Below are 18,537 nucleotides of genomic sequence, written 5' to 3'. Positions count from 1 at the left end.
CGGTTAGAGAAATGAGAACTCCTCTCCTCTGGGCGGTCATTTTAAAGAGACGTCCATTAATGATGACAGGAGGCACAGCAGCCCTCTGTCTGATGGACAGATGTGTTCATGATGACTTCTATATTTACTTTGATTCATTCACAGTGTGGTATAATGAGACAATAACAGGCTACAGATGCGGACACACACACATATACAGACATATATATATATGTATATATTTATATAAATATATACAATTTCAGAATCAAACAGAGCACTCTCATAATAACGTAACACTATCAGAGACTGGATATATCCCTCCCCCCCCCCTCTGGTCGCTACAATGAGGGAAATAAATTAAGGGCCAAAAGTTTTATTTACAAGTATTAAAAGTAAGCAGAGGACACCAAACCAACTGAGACCTGTCTGTCCGCTGCATCTACGCACACACTGTACCACAGACACGCACCTACAGCTAACAGCCTAACAGCCGTTGTGTATTTTATTATGTGAAGCACTAAATGGTCTTAGAAAAATATCGACTCTTTGTTTGTATATATCTACTAAACTACAGCAAATAAAGAGAGTAGGCCTGTTATACTGAGTGATATATATTATACACACTGCTCTGCTTTCTGCACGGACCTCACAGATGTTCTCTCTGGAAACATCGCGTTGCGATGAAAGCAGTTAATAAAATAATATCCAGGGGATGCATGCAGAGCTGTCATTGGCTGAGATAAGTCCGGCCGTGCGTCACGACTCTTTGAAACATCTCTGTTGCCGGAAATGCATCCATGAAGGAGCCGTGGAGGACCCATCAGTGTATCCTCGGTTTGAGCTCCTCCAGAGAGCCTCCTCGACGCTCGATCCTCGAAGTGCATTTAGAGAAATTAGATGTCCTTCAACATGGTGCGCTGAAATTCATTTCCGGGTCACTACCGGAGGACCGAGGAGTCGAGGAGTCGAGGAGGGAGATTTGATGAAATGAGAAAGGGCCTATGTATAAATCTACCCGCACAGAAGTATCTATGTTCACTTGTTTTATTCACTACATCCAAACATAGATGATCCCACAGTGTTGTTTTTCTAAAAAGACTTTGTCAGGCATGGAAGGGTGTGGTGATTTCAAGATTGAAGATTGAAGATTCAAGGCTTTATTGTCATGTGCACATCAGCTACAGCGTTGATATGGCAATGAAAAACTTAAGTCACATTTAAGTAGGCAATTAGTAGTTTTTATAACGTAAAATAAAAACATTTTTTAAATAGTCAAAAATGTTTAGATAAGAGATAAGTTAATACTTTTTTTATTTTGTTAGCAGTAAATTACATTATTTTGGGAATATACATAGACATGGAAACCGTCTTGCAGTTCCTTTTACACATTTTTTAATGCATTTTTTGTATAAATGTGTACCCTTTGTAAAGGGTACAAATGTATACAAAAAATGCATTAAAAAAATGTGATGTTTTAGTTCTGTAATTGGTTTATATTTGTGGGGTCTCTCTATTCGATGGGTTGTGTGGAATAAATATGAAATATAAATAAATACATCTTGAAAAAACTATATAAAAAGTGACAAAAACAAGAAAAAAACATATAATAATTGTAATAATTCAACTGTAAATCATGACTCAGTGCTGTTGCAATCTGCTCTCACAGAGGGCGCCAATGAGTCCTCGTCTGATGTTTTGACTCGCACCAGAAGAAGAAGGGTTGCTACTGTAGTTTTCTTGGTGAATGACACTAGATCAAAGTTTCCAGTCTCTTTTAGAGTTTCTTTCTCTGCTTGGGAACAACCTACCATACTTCCGCGTGGAGTCGCAGCTTGTCTGACATCTGACTCTCTGAAAAAATGCGGGACCGGACTAAAGAGTTAGGAAATGTGAGTACACGGCTAACTTTAGCTTTCACACGATAGCCTGCTAACTTAGCAAAGTGAAAACAGTTTATTAACAGGTGCTCACTTCACTGTTCAACCTGCACAGCTTGTAATGAGAGGATACAACACCAAACATGATTAAAATAACAATGTGGAGCGTTTTGCGTGTGTGAATGTTAACTTTCGCAACAATTTACTCCCAACTTCCGTTCCAGCCCTGTCTTCTTAAAGGGTATGCCAGGCCGGGAAAGGGCATGGCAGCGTTTGTTTTTATGCTTTAAAATGGAAATATCTTCATTTTCATTGTGTTAATTCATTTGTCTGTTATCTGACTTATAGAAGGCAGAGGCTTCAGATGAGGACGAGGAGGCAAAAGCTCTTGTGATCAAACCTGGAACCTCTTCAGCCAAAGAGGAGAAGGAGAACGATGCATTCTTTAAAAAGGTCAAGCTTGTCTACATATTGATATGAATCCGAGGAGAGCAGACAGATCAGATCACACAGATTCTCTCTCATTGTTGCCTCAAGTTCGAGTTCCATAAGTCTTCAATTATACACTTACACAGATGTTTAGATGTGTCTTTGTTTACATTTGCATTGACCCAAAGAATATGATATGTACATTTATATAAAATCATTCTAAAGTTGTATTGATGAACTGTCACAGATATAAACCAAATGACATAGAAGTTGCTGGATATCATTTGTAATAAAAAAATAAGCGACTTCAAAATATTTGTCCAAATTAAAATCAGAAATCGTTTATTGTTTCTCAAAATATATAATACATTGAAAAAAGAACAAGATAAGACACCGGCACTGTACCTAGACCTACACATAATTATTTATTATTTGATCTATTAAATAATAATATAATTTAGTTTAGAAAATGTTGTAAAATCACAAGATAAATATTTGCAAGGTAAAAGGTCCCAAGGAGTTTTCCCAGGATTCATTGTTCTTGTCTTTCAGTCTATGCCTGAAATAATAGTTGTAAAAAAAAGGTTTAAACATTAAAAGCTTAATGATTGTTTACATTGTTTAACTGAGGAATGTCCGCTGTAGGTTGAATAAATGGTCACACAGCTTGGAAGAGAAGGAGGAAGGACAATTAATACTGTATATAGTAAAGTGTGTCACCAGTGTAACCGGTTAAAACTCAAAGTGGTGATGTGGTCTTGAAATGTATGGAAAGGGTTTTGAAAAAGGTCTTAAAAGGTATTACATTTAACTTCAGGATTCCTGCATAGACACTGAACAAAAACATCATGCTTTTTTTATCGCCCCAGCGGTCCACTATATACAAATAATCAATTAGAAAGGAAAAGCAGCAATATCCTTTCTTTTCAAAGAATGGAACCACAGCATGTCTGGCATATTTACAAATGAATTCACCAATTAATCGATCAATTACACTTCATGTGGATCTGTTTCCCCTACAACTAAATGCACATTTGAACAGTGCTTCTGCCTTTTCCTAATCTCAGATTCAAGAAATTCACGAGGGGCTGAACAGCCTCAAACAGATGGTGTCTAACCTGGAGAACAAACAGAAAGCTGTGCTGGGCGAGCCGCTGCCGGACGACAGTAAGTGTGTTTGTCCATGCCATCAGTCTGTACAGATTTGGGTACTGACTATTTCTGTAAAGGCAAAACTTAAAGTCACCACCTTTTTGAAAGTTTTGAAAGTCTTTTACTGTTAGGTGAACAATATATTTTGTTGCAGATAAAGGTATTTTTGAATCCACATATTTTTCTGAATCTCTCGTCTTAAGTGTCACTACTCAGAGGGTTCACATTATCTGTTGATGTTTTCCTCAGGTACGAAGAGAGAGCTGCAGACTCTTCGAGAGGAGATCAAAACGTTGGCGTGTCAGATTCAGAGAAAACTGAAGAGTGAGTATTGGCGTCAAGTCAATACACTTATGTTCATTTTGTGAGATTATGACCTGTTGGATGAAGAGTCGTTCACCGCACATGCTCTGATAAGCGAGGGGAATTTAATGATTATATAACATATTTCTTGTTTTTTTCTGATGTTCTTTAAGTTGCTTTTTAGGAATTAAGCTGCCAAGATGGTCTTAAAAGTTGCTAAAGCTAGTGGAAAATAAGCCCAGTTGTTACCACTTTGTGTGGCTGTGAAATCCTAATAGCTGTGAAGTAAGGAAATGTTTTTGTTACTGCAGCATGTTAAGGAATTTAGAGTTTAAATTACAAATATATACATATCAGTGGAATACACAACATAACATATACAGAGTAAGTTAGAATACACAGTAAAAGACCATACTTCTACAAACAAACAAAACAGTGGATAATATATACATTATGCAAGTGTGCAAAGTAGTTGCAGTTTTAAATTAAAATGGAAATGCAGTGATTGGTGCCTCTCTAGAACACTCTTTAGTTTCGTGTACATTCAAATCAAATCAAGTTTTATTTATATAGCACATTTATAAACGATTTTTGGTGGAGCCAAAGTGCTGTACATATAATAAAAAATAGCCTACAGTAGAGACACTTTACAGCAAATACAACAGCACAGATTGTTCAGAATATCAGTATGAGAAAAACAACACCTTCTGTCCTTAGACCCTCACATCGTACAAGGAAAAACTTCCAGAGAAAACCCACAGTTTAAAGGGAACATGGGAGAAACCTCAGGGAGAGCAACAGAGGAGGGATCCCTCTCCCAGGACGGACAGACGTGCAATAGATGCCGTGTGTGAATCGAAGAGATAATACATTTTACAGCATATAGACCGAATGTTAGGAAATGCATGTGTCTGTAATAAGAAGATGAATCCACGAGGATGTCAACAATCCTGTGAAAGCCATCAGGGAAGCGGCATGACAAGGCCCAAGGCAGGGTTAATTAATGATACTTATGAAATATCTCTACAGGTATTGAACCGAAGAAAGGAGAGGAGGATGGAAAATATGTACCCATAAACTCCCGGATGCAACGGACCCAGGTTGGATATCATTTTAAATTCCCTCAAATGTGTATAAGATCTATCAATAATGAGCGTTAAAGTGACCAAAGTGTTTCCTCCTCTGCAGCACGGAGTCCTGTCCAGGGAGTTTGTGGAGCAGATGGGTCGCTGCAACACCATCCAGGCGCAGTACAGGGACCGCAACGTGGAGAGGATACACCGGCAGCTGAAAATCAGTGAGTACAGCACAGGGTGTGTGTGGTGGACCTCACTGCTGTGACCACTTCCTGCTTCACTGACCATGTGTCATCTCCTCTCTGTCACTTTCTGCTTTTAAACCGCCATATTATCATTCATAAGCACGGTATAACAATGCAATCAATTATTTATATCACTATAATGTTGTTTATATTATAACTGCTCTTTTTGAAGACGTATTTAATATTATCGCAGCTATTTTATCATTCATATTTTTTTTATACAGCGACCTCTATTTAGATGATGACAGGTTGATTTGATAAGTTGTTTGAAAGAAAATAAATCTGCACATATTTGGATCATTGGTTAATCGTTTTAGTCATTTTCCAAGCAGATATACCAAATATTAGCTTTTTGTCATTACGGTAAATTGAATATTTGTTTCTTCTTACTGTTAGTCAGACAAAGTCACCGTGTTCCTGTTGGATATTGTTAAAGGGGCCATTTTATGCTTTTAGACAAAATAATCACTAACAAAAATACTTGACTCTTAATTGCATCCCTACATAGTTGTAGCAACAACTGAGAAAAAGACATTCTTTACAAGCTCTACATAAGACTGCCAGGTGGTTTCCTTTATAAAAAAAAAAACTCGTGAGAGTTTCTGTATTTTCATTTTCACTTCCTCTCCTCACCCAACCACGACATCCTGATGTACTTCTACCTGTCAGCTGGGAAGGACGTGACAGATGAAGAGCTGGACGCGATGCTCGAGAGCGGGCAGACAGATGTTTTCACTCAAAATGTGAGTATGTGGCAAGATGAAAGAAGTGTCAAATACCTGATGTTGGAAACCACAACCCCTCTGCTGAAGCAAAACACATTCACAGTTGCACCAAGGAGTAGACGTGACTTTAAGTGTCATGTATGAAATGATGACAGATGTGCTCTGTTGTCTCTAATCGCTCAAACTGGACAGCAGATCTGGTAAGCAAAGAAAGACATCCTAGTGAAGCCATTAGTGATCAGTTCCGCTAGATCGTAGTGTAAAGAATGCTGAAAACCCTGACACCTCATGACTTGCTGCAGCTATTGTTAATAACTAATACAAATCTTTAGATCCTGAGCGACGCTAAAGCCACGAGACAGGCTCTGAATGAGATCGAGTCCCGGCACGACGAGATCCTGAAGCTGGAGCAGAGCATCAGAGAGCTGCACGACATGTTCCAGTACCTGGCCATGGAGGTGGAGGCTCAGGTAGAGCAGCGTGCACGTCAAAATCCAGCTTTTGATCTGGGTGACAAAGAGAATTAATGATGTCTTCCCTTCTGCAGGGGGAGATGGTGAACCGGGTTGAGAACAACATTAAACAGTCGACGGACTACGTGGTGAGAGCCAAGGACAACACGGAGAAAGCAGTCACATATCAGCAGAAATCACGCAAGGTACAGTATACATCTTTAAGACACATGATATGGACACTTTAAAATACTCTGACTTATACCTGTACTATCAAACCAAATAGCCGTTTCTCCTTAAATTAGTACACAATAATCCCTTTCTGTATTATGTCCTGCCCTGATACCTGTTACAATGTGTCTTTAAAAGGACAGTTCCTAAATTAAAATATATAGTTTTTATCCTAGCTGTAGTGCTATTTATAAGTATTTTGGCCAATGCTGGCAGACTGGCCGTAGAGATCTCTGCCTTGTCTTGACATTTTTCTGGAAATCATGACCGGGTCACTAAAGCAGTTTCCTGTAGGAACTATTTTCCGCACTACACCCGCCAACCGTATCACCGTGCACAAGGAAGCAGGCTCGTGTGCACTTGTTGGCAGGTGTAGTTTGGTAGAAAAAAAAAGTTCCTACATGAAACTGCTCACAGGTGTAATTGTAAATATAAGAATCGAATCTATAACATTTCTAAAATATTTGAATTATGTTGTGCAACAGTAATGATTTCTGAAAAGAGACAATGCTGCTGATTTTTGAATTTCTATATATTTTTGGGGGCTTTGATCACCACAAGCCAAGTGCTATTATATCCAATATATTTTAAAGAGGGCAGATATCTCCAACACTGCACCTCACACGTGATAATAATAAATATCACTACAGGTAGGAGAAAAAATATGTATTTTTGATTTTGGGGAGAAGGGTCCCTTTGTTGCACCCAATTCATTTTGCTCTTATGTTTATTGATCTATTTCTCTATCCCCATGCAGAAAAAACTCTGGATAGCAATCTGTTTGGCTATCCTCATCCTCATCCTAGTCATCGCATTGGTCTCCGCCTTCGGCACCTAACACCAGGCAGTTGGCTGGAGACTGGTTTAGCAGAAGCACATCAGAAGAAAAAAAATCCGGCTGGATTTATTCCGTTGTCAACTGTGCTTTTTGTCCACACTTCATATTCATCTTCCTGTTACTTTTCTTTGTTCCAGACAGTTTTTTTTAAGAGATGTGGTTTTAACTCAATACAATCTCACCTGCATTTCCACTTCAACTCAAGAGGCAGTGCTGCTGGTCTAATGGAAATCCCTCCCCTTCAGAATCTGCGACACAAACACCAGGACGATTTGTGAGCTGTTATGTCAGTGCCTCTTCCCCTCTTTCATAAAAGAGGAAATGTGGCCTTGAGCAAAGCACAACGCAGTGTTGAAACCCCGCACTGTACTCAGGAAACTGTGCGTTGATTCTTGTTACAACGTTTCTAGATGAATTGGGAGTAAATAAGTTTTAATAGACTAATATAATTGTACATAACCTATAATGCTGGTGAATGACATTCTTTGAGATGATTTTTTTAAGACTTGAAAGTTATTTCAAACTGCCTACATGTAACAATTGTAAATACAGATGTTTCTTTTTTAGGGTCTATAAAAAAACAGCCCTCTTTGATTTTGGTGTCTCAGCACTGCAATAGGAGGCCCACTTTTATTTGTCCTACCAGTATGTATTTATGATTTAAAATGTTGTGTAAGATGCTGCAACCACACATAATTAAAACTTCTTATTTCAAAACTGTGCCTTCACCTTAATGTATGATCATGTGAGAATGTGATGTTGTGCTACAATATTGTCAAGAAGGGATAGTGAGGTTTTGTTTAAATGTACACAGCAGTGTTTTAAATGTCATGGTTTAGTCTGACACAGAAATAGTCGTACTTTTGTATTCACCCGTTTGTCACATTGTGCAGTCTCTCTTGTCACATTGTGTATTCTGTGAGGAAAATCCTGGAACATTGGTTTTATTCACAGACAAATGATGACTAGTGCGCACCACAATATTTTGTAAAGGTTGTCCAAGTGTTACGGTTCACTTATTTTAATTTAGGTTTGTTTTAAAAAAATAAAATACTGCCATGGTATATTGTTTGTCTTGCATCATAACTTTTTTGTTCACACATTGGCTGTTAGACAATAAGTATCTGTCTAACAGTAACTAGGTGTACATATTAAATATAGCAGTATAACACAAACCTGTCATTTACCCACCATTAAACAATACTGAACACAATGAACAATTCCAACTAATTTTTGGTCTTTTTATTCAACTGTAATTGTCTTAATTTTTCAAGTAAAACAATGTGGAATTACAAGGGATCAAAAGGAATGCAACAAATAAAGAGACAAATAAAAAATAAGACCATCACCATAGACTACCACCCAATCCACCACCCCCCCCCCCCCTCCCTCCCAAATATCAACTTTTGCTCAATATCTTCGACATGTCCAAAAGGAAATTGACAGTTTACAGTCATCTGGAACTGTACCAGTCATTTTTATTCACATATTTTGTCCAAGTAATTCTTTTTTTTTTTTTTTTTACATGAAAGAAGAGCAATGAAGTGATGGTGACAAATAAATTCAGGTGAAAAGTAAAACATTAATTTGGTAGCACTGACGCTCAGGGTGCTTTTTTGATGTTCTCGAGTTGTATCCTTTTTGTTTGGCTTTTTTGTAATAAGCATGACACCCTGCTTCAGGTGCTTCACAAGGCAATCTGAGGTTCTAACCCATTTGGCCAAAGAGGCACTCTTCATTTTAATAACATTGACTTGCCCTTTTGATATTAATACATGACAAAGTGGACCATAACTATAACTGCCTTTAGGAAGATTAGAAAAAAGAAATTTAATTTTTGCTGCTCCAGGTCTGTTCAAGACAAGTTGCAGCTTCAATTAATACATGTTCAAACTGTAGAGTACATCGTGAGGTACATGGAACCAATTATAGACTGCAGTTGATGTAAAAACGTATTACTACACCACAATGTATTCAAAAGCCGAGGGCCACAATATCAGATGTGCAAATGAGAAATGCAAGGCTGGATTGAAAAAGGAATCCAATGAACAGAAACTGACATTACAAAAAAAAAAAGGGCCCAAGCAAAAGACAAGCTCCAGCATAGTGCAGCAAAGAACACATAGAAAGAGCTGGTCTCTTCCTAATAGCCTGGAAGAAATAATAAAATATGCATAACTTATCAACTGACTACAAAGAAACAATAGTCAGGACAGCGGACAAAATTTGAAAACCAAACTCTCTAAAACCTCCAACTTACAATACAACTGGTCACTCGTAAGATTTTAATGTCACACAAATGACTTACCATTTATGACCCTGATAGAGGGTGCTGTATAATCCCATCTTAACAAATAAGATCTGAGTGTTCCAGTCTTTAATGATTACAGTACATAATGTGAACTAACAGCTTTCCTTTATCATCTCTTGCACCTTTGTCCCCCTCAAGTCCCAGCGGCGACTTATCCACTGCACCATCTCTGTCTGTTTACGGACGCACAACAATGGCGCCACATTTTTCTTTTAACTCTCAGTCCGGCATTCCCTGAGCCTTCCCCCAGCTGAGCTGCTGAGTCAGCCAGCTCCAAATTGGAAAGGGAGAGGGCCCAAGAGGCAGGGAGGTCCCTGGCTTGTGCAGCACTCAGTTCCGCTGCATTCATTAAGAGTGCACACAAAGCAGCAACCTTGGAGGTCATGACGTGCCCTCGTATCGTGCTCTCGCTTTTATTTTTTCCCTTTGGCACTCTGATCATGTCTTGTTGTGACGGTGGTGACCAAACGAGGAGCGGGTGCTTGCGGCCGGTGACCGGGCCTGCACCGCTGCGAGGGCCGCGACGCTCCGCAGGACCCGGTCCGGAGTCCCCTCTGCTCCCGAACTGCTGGTCACCTCCTGCGTGAGCTTATGCGACCTCAGGCTCTCCCTGCGGTGCCTGTCTCTTTTGTCTCTGCTCTCGGAGCTGCGATCCCTCTCTCGCTCGCTGCCGGAGGAAGTGGCGCGGGACTCTCGGCGCTCCGTGTTCTGAGAGCTGATGCTGCGGGTCCGCTGGCTGCTGTTGCTGCTGCTGCTGCGACTCCTGCTGCTGCGTCCGCCAGCGTCGCCCTCGCCGTCACTGCTCACGCTGCTGCAGGCACTGTGGCCTCGGGAGGAAGACAGCGCCTCTGCCTCGCCTTCCTTGATCCTTGAAGACCTTCTAGCCCCCCTGTCTTTTTCATCTGCCTTAGACCTCTTGTACTCCACTTCCAGGGGTGGAACCAGAGAACCGGGGCGCTGCCTGGTTGAGCGGGAAGCAGAGTGGCTTGTCTGGTTGGGTGTTAAAGTTTTGCTGCTACTGCTTTTATTATTACTAAGATTTAAAGAGTTACTCTGAGGGGAGGCTGGAACAATTTTGCTTTTAGGCTTTTGGTTCTTGTCAGAAGAGGCAGGGGAAGTCCCGGCAGCCTTAGCACCATAGTCTTTCCGAGTGGTGTGGCCAGGGGTATCCACCCTGCCTTTCATTGCCAGGAGCTTGGCTGCAGCATTGAGAGCCGAGCACCTCTTCCCAAGGACTTCAGGCTCAGGAGGAATCAAGGGCACGCTGTTTGTTTGAGCTTTACTTTCTTGCGAGGACTTAGATCCTGCAGACTTTCTGGTGATCCTGACAGAAGATGTATCACTGCCGGACTCTCCACCTGTGGATGCGTTGGTATTGTTTGATGCACTCCTGTCGGGTGTCTTTCCTTGTTGGCTGTTGCCCTTCTCCTTCTCCTGATGTTGCAGCCTGTGTTTAGCTGAGCGTGTTAACCGATGCTCTTCCCTGTGCTCACTGGTGTCAGAGTCCGAGGAAGAAGAAGACCTGGAACGCCTTCCCCGAGAGGTGTGCTTCTTATCCTCTTTGTTATTCTCCTCGTTCCCCATGCGCCTCTTCTTGGTAGGAAGTCTATTCTCGTAAGTCCTCTTGTGGTGAGCTTGACGAGTTAGGGTTGAGCACCCAGATGATGAAGAAGAGGAGCGAGCAGAGTCCTGGCTACTCTGGCGGCTAAGAGGCCTTTTTTGGATTGGAGTTTGCTCTGACCCTTTCTGCTTAGGTTCTTCTTTCTGAGCGGCAGATCCACGCAGAGTCCCCTTCCTTGACGACTCAAAGTCTTTGGCCCCTGACGAACTCTCCACCTTCCTCCTTTTACGCTGAGACTTACGGATGTCCGTTTCTTCATCTTGATCCTCCTCCTTGCTAGCTTTTGCCTCAGCTTCTGTTTTACCTACTTCTTCCAACCCGTCTGGGTCACTTTTAGATGCAGGTGCTTTGTGTTTTAGTGATTGTTTCTCAGATGTAACAATAGAGGGAGCAGGTGTTGGTACCTCACTGGATGCAGAGCATTGTACTTGCAGGGAAGCATCTGGAGTCGTTTGTCTGGTGGATACAGGAACTGTATTTGTTGGGTTAACTTCTACAGTTGATCGAGTCACAGGGGCGACTATAGCAGAGGACACTCGAGTAGTTTTGATGTTTGTGGTAGAAACTGTCATGGACTTTTCTGGGGGTGATGTAGTTGTGGTAACTGTTGGTAATGGAGCTGGTGTAGAAGTTGTCACGGGAGATGGGATCTTGACAGTCTTTTCTGCAGTTGTTTGTTCTTTGGAAGGGGATGCTGTTTCTAAAGGGGTGGTGACTTGGACTTTCTCTGTCTTCTCTGTAACAGCCACTGCCTTCTCCTTGGCTGTGGTAGTTACAGTAGTAGATGTTGCTGTTGTTGGAAGAGGACATTTTATGTAGCCACCTTCATGTGTCGGAGCAATGGTCGAGTCTGGTTTGGTTGGTGTCAAATTAGTCCTTGGAGAAGATGGAACTGTATTTGCAGCAGACGATGACACAGATGATTCTGATGGTATTCTAGAAGCAGGCGTTGTTGGATGTTCTGTGGAAACTGTGCTAGCGTCTGATGGACTAGCTTGGACTGATTTTACTGTTAATGTGGTTGTTGCTGAAGTGGGGGAAGATGTCGAAGTGGGTTTTGGTGAAGCTGTAGGTGGGGTGGAGGTTACAACAGCTGAGGTTGATGTTGTGGATGGAAGAGAGGAGGCCTGTGGCAAGTCCTTTACAGCTGTATTTTTAGATGTGACTGATTTTACTGTAGTGACTGGTGAAGTAATCCTGACTGTTTCTGATATGCCCTTATTAGCAGTTGCTGTGGCAGGGATTGATGTTGGAACAGCTTTGACAGCCATCATGGAAGAGGGTAAAGTCAATGGAGTGCTAGCAGCTGGTGGCGCTACTGTGGTGGTTTTAGCGGGGCCTGGGTCTGTTGTTTTCACAGTTGTTGAAGAAACTGATTGTTTAGGCTCTACAGAAGCTTTAGAAGTTGTAGTATGTGCAATTTCAGGCTCTACAAGAGCTTGTGAATTTGTAATAGGTGAAGGAATGGGCTCTTTACAAGCTTTAGAAGTTGTAGAAACTGAAAGTTTGGGCTCTACTTGAGCTTTACAAGTTGTAGGAACTGAAGGTTTGGGCACTACAGCAGCTGCAGAAGTTGTAGAAACTGAAGGTTTGGGCTCTACAGCAGCTGCAGAAGTTGTAGAAACTGAAGGTTTGGGCTCTACAGGGGCTGCAGAAGTTGTAGAAACTGAAGGTTTGGGCTCTACAGGGGCTGCAGAAGTTGTAGAAACTGAAGGTTTGGGCTCTACGGGAGCTGCAGAAGTTGTAGAAACTGAAGGTTTGGGCTCTACAGGGGCTGCAGAAGTTGTAGAAACTGAAGGTTTGGGCTCTACAGGAGCTGCAGAAGTTGTAGAAACTGATGGTTTGGGCTCTACAGGAGCTGCAGAAGTTGTAGAAACTGAAGGTTTGGGCTCTACAGGGGCTGCAGAAGTTGTAGAAACTGAAGGTTTGGGCTCTACAGGAGCTGCAGAAGTTGTAGAAACTGAAGGTTTGGACTCTACGGGAGCTGCAGAAGTTGTAGAAACTGAAGGTTTGGGCTCTACGGGAGCTGTAGAAGTTGTAGAAACTGAAGGTTTGGACTCTACGGGAGCTGTAGAAGTTGTAGAAACTGAAGGTTTGGGCTCTACAGGGGCTGCAGAAGTTGTAGAAACTGAAGGTTTGGACTCTACGGGAGCTGTAGAAGTTGTAGAAACTGAAGGTTTGGGCTCTACAGGGGCTGCAGAAGTTGTAGAAACTGAAGGTTTGGGCTCTACAGAGGCTGCAGAAGTTGTAGAAACTGAAGGTTTGGGCTCTACAGAGGCTGCAGAAGCTGTAGAAACTGAAGGTTTGGGCTCTACAGGAGCTGCAGAAGTTGTAGAAACTGAAGGTTTGGGCTCGACGGGAGCTGCAGAAGTTGTAGAAACTGAAGGTTTGGGCTCTACAGGGGCTGCAGAAGTTGTAGAAACTGAAGGTTTGGGCTCTACAGGAGCTGCAGAAGTTGTAGAAACTGAAGGTTTGGGCTCTACAGGGGCAGCAGAAGCTGTAGAAACTGAAGGTTTGGGCTCTACAGGAGCTGCAGAAGTTGTAGAAACTGAAGGTTTGGGCTCTACAGGGGCTGCAGAAGTTGTAGAAACTGAAGGTTTGGGCTCTACAGGAGCTGCAGAAGTTGTAGAAACTGAAGGTTTGGGCTCTACAGGGGCTGCAGAAGTTGTAGAAACTGAAGGTTTGGGCTCTACAGGAGCTGCAGAAGTTGTAGAAACTGAAGGTTTGGGCTCTACGGGAGCTGCAGAAGCTGTAGAAACTGAAGGTTTGGGCTCTACAGGAGCTGCAGAAGTTGTAGAAACTGAAGGTTTGGGCTCTACAGGGTCTGCAGCAGTTGTAGAAACTAAAGGTTTGGGCTCTACAGGGGCTGCAGAAGTTGTAGAAACTGAAGGTTTGGACTCTACGGGAGTTGTACAAGTTGTAGAAACTGAAGGTTTGGGCTCTACAGGGGCTGCAGAAGTTGTAGAAACTGATGGTTTGGGCTCTACAGGAGCTGCAGAAGTTGTAGAAACTGAAGGTTTGGGCTCTACAGAGGCTGTAGAAGTTGTAGAAACTGAAGGTTTGGGCTCTACAGGAGCTGCAGAAGTTGTAGAAACTGAAGGTTTGGGCTCTACAGGAGCTGCAGAAGTTGTAGAAACTGAAGGTTTGGGCTCTACTTGAGTTGTACAAGTTGTAGAAACGGAAGGTTTGAACTCTACTTGAGCTTTAGGAGTTGTAGAAACTGAAGGATTGGGCTCTACTTGAGCTTTAGGAGTTGTAGAAACTGAAGGTTTGGGCTCTACTTGAGCTTTCGGAGTTGTAGAAACCGATGGTTTGAGCTCTACTTGAGCTTTAGGAGTTGTAGAAACCAATGGTTTGGGCTCTACTTGAGCTTTAGCAGTTGTAGAAACTGAAGGTTTTGGCTGTATGTGAGTATTGGCAGCTGTTGGTTTTACACCCTTATTGGTTGACGCAACAGTACTGGTGGGTACCAATGGAGCTGCATGGGTGGTGGTTGTAACAGCAGACATAGAATGTGTTACAGAGGACACCTGTGGGTGTGCTGTGTCTGAGCTTGGAACTGAAGTCAGATCTGAATTAAGGAATTGGGCTGAGACTGGTGTGGAGGCAGCTACAGGAAGGGGTGCAGGTACAGTGGGTGATAGGGGTAAAGCTGGTTTTGAAACTGTATCTGTGGTTGTGGTTGTGTGAGCTTGAGCTGGGTTTGGAGCAGGGGTTGAAACCTCACTCTTAGTGTCCATTTCCTCAGCTTTGGTAGACTGGGAGTCCTGACTTGTAGTGATAACATCTGCTATGGGTGTCTCCGACACATTGAGAGACAGTACTGTTGGCTCTTTGCTTGCATCATTTTCAGTGGATTCATTTTTAGAGTTCTGTTCTTCACTAATAGTTTCTGGCGAGGTTGTGGAGTCTTTGCGAGGACGCCCCCTCTTACGTTTCGGGGAGTTTGGAGGGTTCCCTTCTTCGCTTTGCGATGTGGGCTGTGGGGAAGAGGCCACTGTGTTGCCAGCCTCAGGTAACCTTGGGGGAGTCTTAGGGGGCCGGCCCCTCTTTCTTTTCAAATTTCCCGCAAGAGAATTGACATTGGACTCTGTAGAGGTTGTGTCTTTGCCCGGTGTTGTTTCAGTTTTTCTGGACTGGTTCGCTCTTCCCCGACTCAAAAGCTGCTCTCCCAGCTGAGCAGCCATGCGAGATTCAGTTTCCAACCTGCGGCGTACAGGAAGATTTCTCAGCACAGGCATGTCAGGAGAAAGATGAGCTGGAGAATATGGAGCGTAACTTCTGACAGGTGGATGGTGCACAGAAGGTTTTGGAGTAGAGTCTTGGTCCTGTGGAAATTGAGCAACGGCCCCTTTAGTTTTGCTGTCGGAGCTTGGTGATGGGTTGTCTTTTGTGTTGTCTTTTGTGTTTGATTCTTCGACTGATCCGGAAGGGTTCTCCTCTGCGGTAGCCTCCTCTGAAGAAGCTCCAGTGCCGCTTCCTCGCCGCCTCCTCCTTCGTGGCTCCTTCTCCCCCACCACCGTGACCAGCCTCCCAGGAAGCTTCCGCAGGACTTTGGCTGATGGGGAATCTTCGACAAGGCCGCGCAGGACTTCTTCGTCTGCTGACTGGCGCTTGCGAGGCGATCGAGAGCTGGTGGAGGGTGGAGACATTGCGCTGTGGTCTTTGGTGTCATAATCTTTTGCTTCGTGGTCTACCGGGAAGCTGGATTCTGGCAATGACTCGGATTCTTTCTCCTCTCTGCAGTCTTTTGAGGTCTTGCTGTCGGTCTCCCCAAGAGACGGTTGTTTCCTTGTGGGAGGAGAGCTTGTTGGAGGGGAAGGCACTGGACTGGAATGAGAGCGGTTCGGCAAAGTCCTGGTTTTGATTGTGTGTTGATCTCTGGCAGGAGATGAGGCTTTTGACGATTTAGAGGAATCTTGAAGTCTGGTTGATGAGGACGTTTTATTATCGTCTGTGTGGGATGGTGTGGTAGACACAGTATCAGAGTCTTTGGCAGCTCCTCGTCTCAGACCACAACGCAGTCTTTCAGGCACTTCTTTTGGCGACGTGGGCGACTTTTCAGGCTCAGTTTCGGGCGATGCCCCGCGCAGCCGACCGCTGGTCCTGGTAGAGGAGACGTTCTTGCTTGCCTCCTTGGGTTTACGGCCACGGCGGCCTGGCTGAGTAGGCTCCACAGAAGCTGTCAGTGACGAGTCATTGTCGTCGTCATCGGATGAAGCGTTGAGCTTTAGGCCTTCCTCCTTGGCCTGGTCCAGGCCCTTCCTGGCAGCCTCCACTTGCTCCTGAACAGACACAGGCAGATTTTTAGAATTTCGTTTTTTTTTTAAATCGTATATAAAATGTCTCTGTGATTGGTTCTCTAGGACTACCGGGTTGGTCAAATAAGTAAAACTACTGACTGACAAAATAACACAAAACTAAATGTTAGGTAAATTCCTTTTAAATACTTTTAAGTCACTGACCATTTTTACGTAAAATATTATATATTCCAGTATTATTCTTAAATTCATAATATTCCACTGATAAGGACATAAAGGATATGCCAATATTATTCAGGTTTTAAGAGAATTCTTTGGATATGTGTACAGCGCATTGGGAATACAGTTGGATTTTAGACTTAACTTTTAGATCCGAGCTAATGAGACATAGTTTCTCAAATCAACACAAACAAGGTAAAGATTGTGACATACCTCAGCCTGCTTCAACTCCTCTTTGCATACGTCTTCTAGTGAGGCCTCCAGGAAGTTCATGGCATAGCGTTCAATCGGGGTGAGCTAGAGATAGAGCATATGGAGATGAAACAATGAATAAAATAACTATAGGTATAATGCAGATAAATATCTTGACTGACTACAATGCTCCATCAAGCTCTGTATAGGAACTTTATCATATTATCACATTATTTGTGTTAAAAACAGATTATCCAGCCATGATAACTCACCTGCTCCACCAGAGCAGCAATTTCCTGCTCTGCCTTTGAGAGCTCCTCCACCTCCTCCTGTTCTCCTGCATCATCCAGTGGTATGTTCTCGTTGAACTCTGCAAGTTCTGCCACCTGCTCCGCTTTGGCCTGAGAGGCTGCTACTATGTCCTCCTCATCCTCAGCACGACATAGGGCCTAAGAGAATCATTTCAAGATGATCAGGTTATATAAACACAATACTGTCTAGAAAGAAAACATTATTTTTTAACAGTATAAAATGAGGATTAGGTCAATAGGTGGATTTTGCACTACATTTCTTTAATAAGTGAGAACAATGATCAGTTTCTTTTATTTGCCAAGTGTATAAAATTACACAGGATAATAAAAAAAAATACTTTACTATGTGTTTATTTCATTTATTTATTGAATGACCCAAAAAATGCAATACTTTCTCCTGTGTTTGGTTCTGCTTGTTACCAAGTTGGGTGCTACATACAGAATATATGCAAACATGTGATGCATCTAACCTGCTCCAGAATGGTGGTGCTCTGTTTGTTGACAGCCTCCTCCTCCTCAGGTTGCGACACTGTTAGCTCGACTGCCGCCTCCTTCTTCTCCCCATCATTCATATCAAACAGATCTCGGATAGTTTGCTGAGGAAAAAGAGAAAAAGAGACAAATTCAATTTAGGGAGAGGGTTCTCTGTAAAAACAACGAAATGAGGAGGCACTTGAAAAGCTTAGGTCCTGTGGTAATTAAATCAAACAGAGCACTTATGCTTATGGTTTCATTTGTTGCATTTCATTACAAAATGTTGCTTTGTGGCCCTATTTCAAACAGCACCTAAAGAGGTCAATCTGAACACATTAAATGAAAGGGGAAGAGGGCATAGCGTGTGTTTATGCAATGACAAACATTTAATTATGTGCTACATATTTGTGTTTATTTAAAACAATGATTAATCATCATTTGATCATCGGGGTTTTAAACAGAAGAGAGAGAAATAAAAATATGTTGTTGAATTTTACTTCATGCTCTGCACTTATATGTTATGTGCTGCCAGTACCAGAAGTGGATTTCATATATAAAACTTTAGGGAATGCATTTTCATTGTATTGTTAGGCAATAAAACAAATAGTAAGTGTCTGCAAAGTACTGTAGTTAAAATCCTACCTCTTTGAAGAAAGCAGTAGTAAAGTTTCCTCCTTCAATAGCCATATCTCCCAGAATCCTCTTCTGATTTGCCTTCTTCAAAATATTCTCTTCCACTGTTCGCTCGCTGATCAGCCTGAAGATGAAAACATCAATATGCTGTTGAAATTATTTCTAACTCACATGTGCCTTGTTTTTCAAATCATACATCTTGTAA

At 42.4% G+C, this 18,537-nt stretch overlaps 2 protein-coding genes across 3 annotated transcripts in view; one reads left to right on the top strand and one right to left on the bottom strand.

Moving 5' to 3' along the window:
- Positions 1-1,642: 1,642 nt before the first annotated feature.
- stx4 (syntaxin 4) lies at positions 1,643-8,374 on the top strand. The gene is made up of 10 exons (XM_034217533.1): positions 1,643-1,871; positions 2,208-2,312; positions 3,356-3,455; positions 3,690-3,764; positions 4,773-4,843; positions 4,932-5,040; positions 5,734-5,807; positions 6,122-6,259; positions 6,337-6,447; positions 7,230-8,374. The coding sequence occupies exons 1-10, from the start codon at positions 1,842-1,844 to the stop codon at positions 7,308-7,310; spliced, it is 894 nt and encodes a 297-aa protein (XP_034073424.1). The 5' UTR covers positions 1,643-1,841; the 3' UTR covers positions 7,311-8,374.
- A 411-nt stretch (positions 8,375-8,785) lies between these two features.
- The window catches only part of srcap (Snf2-related CREBBP activator protein), a 36,700-nt gene continuing 26,948 nt past the window's right edge, over positions 8,786-18,537 (bottom strand). The window contains exons 29-34 of one of the 2 annotated variants that reach the window (XM_034217532.1): positions 18,342-18,456; positions 17,696-17,821; positions 17,187-17,363; positions 16,936-17,019; positions 14,379-16,527; positions 8,786-14,336 (exon numbers count right to left, since the gene is read on the bottom strand). In XM_034217532.1, coding sequence (XP_034073423.1) covers positions 10,060-14,336; positions 14,379-16,527; positions 16,936-17,019; positions 17,187-17,363; positions 17,696-17,821; positions 18,342-18,456 — 6,928 coding nt within the window. In that variant the 3' untranslated portion in view covers positions 8,786-10,059. Of the gene's footprint in view, positions 16,528-16,935; positions 17,020-17,186; positions 17,364-17,695; positions 17,822-18,341; positions 18,457-18,537 lie in introns of both variants that reach the window. The other variant, XM_034217531.1, reaches the window with a different exon arrangement.

This window comes from Gymnodraco acuticeps, unplaced genomic scaffold, assembly GCF_902827175.1.
Source record: "Gymnodraco acuticeps unplaced genomic scaffold, fGymAcu1.1, whole genome shotgun sequence".
NCBI lineage: Eukaryota > Metazoa > Chordata > Actinopteri > Perciformes > Bathydraconidae > Gymnodraco > Gymnodraco acuticeps.
This window is presented reverse-complemented; position numbering and strand designations above follow the sequence as displayed.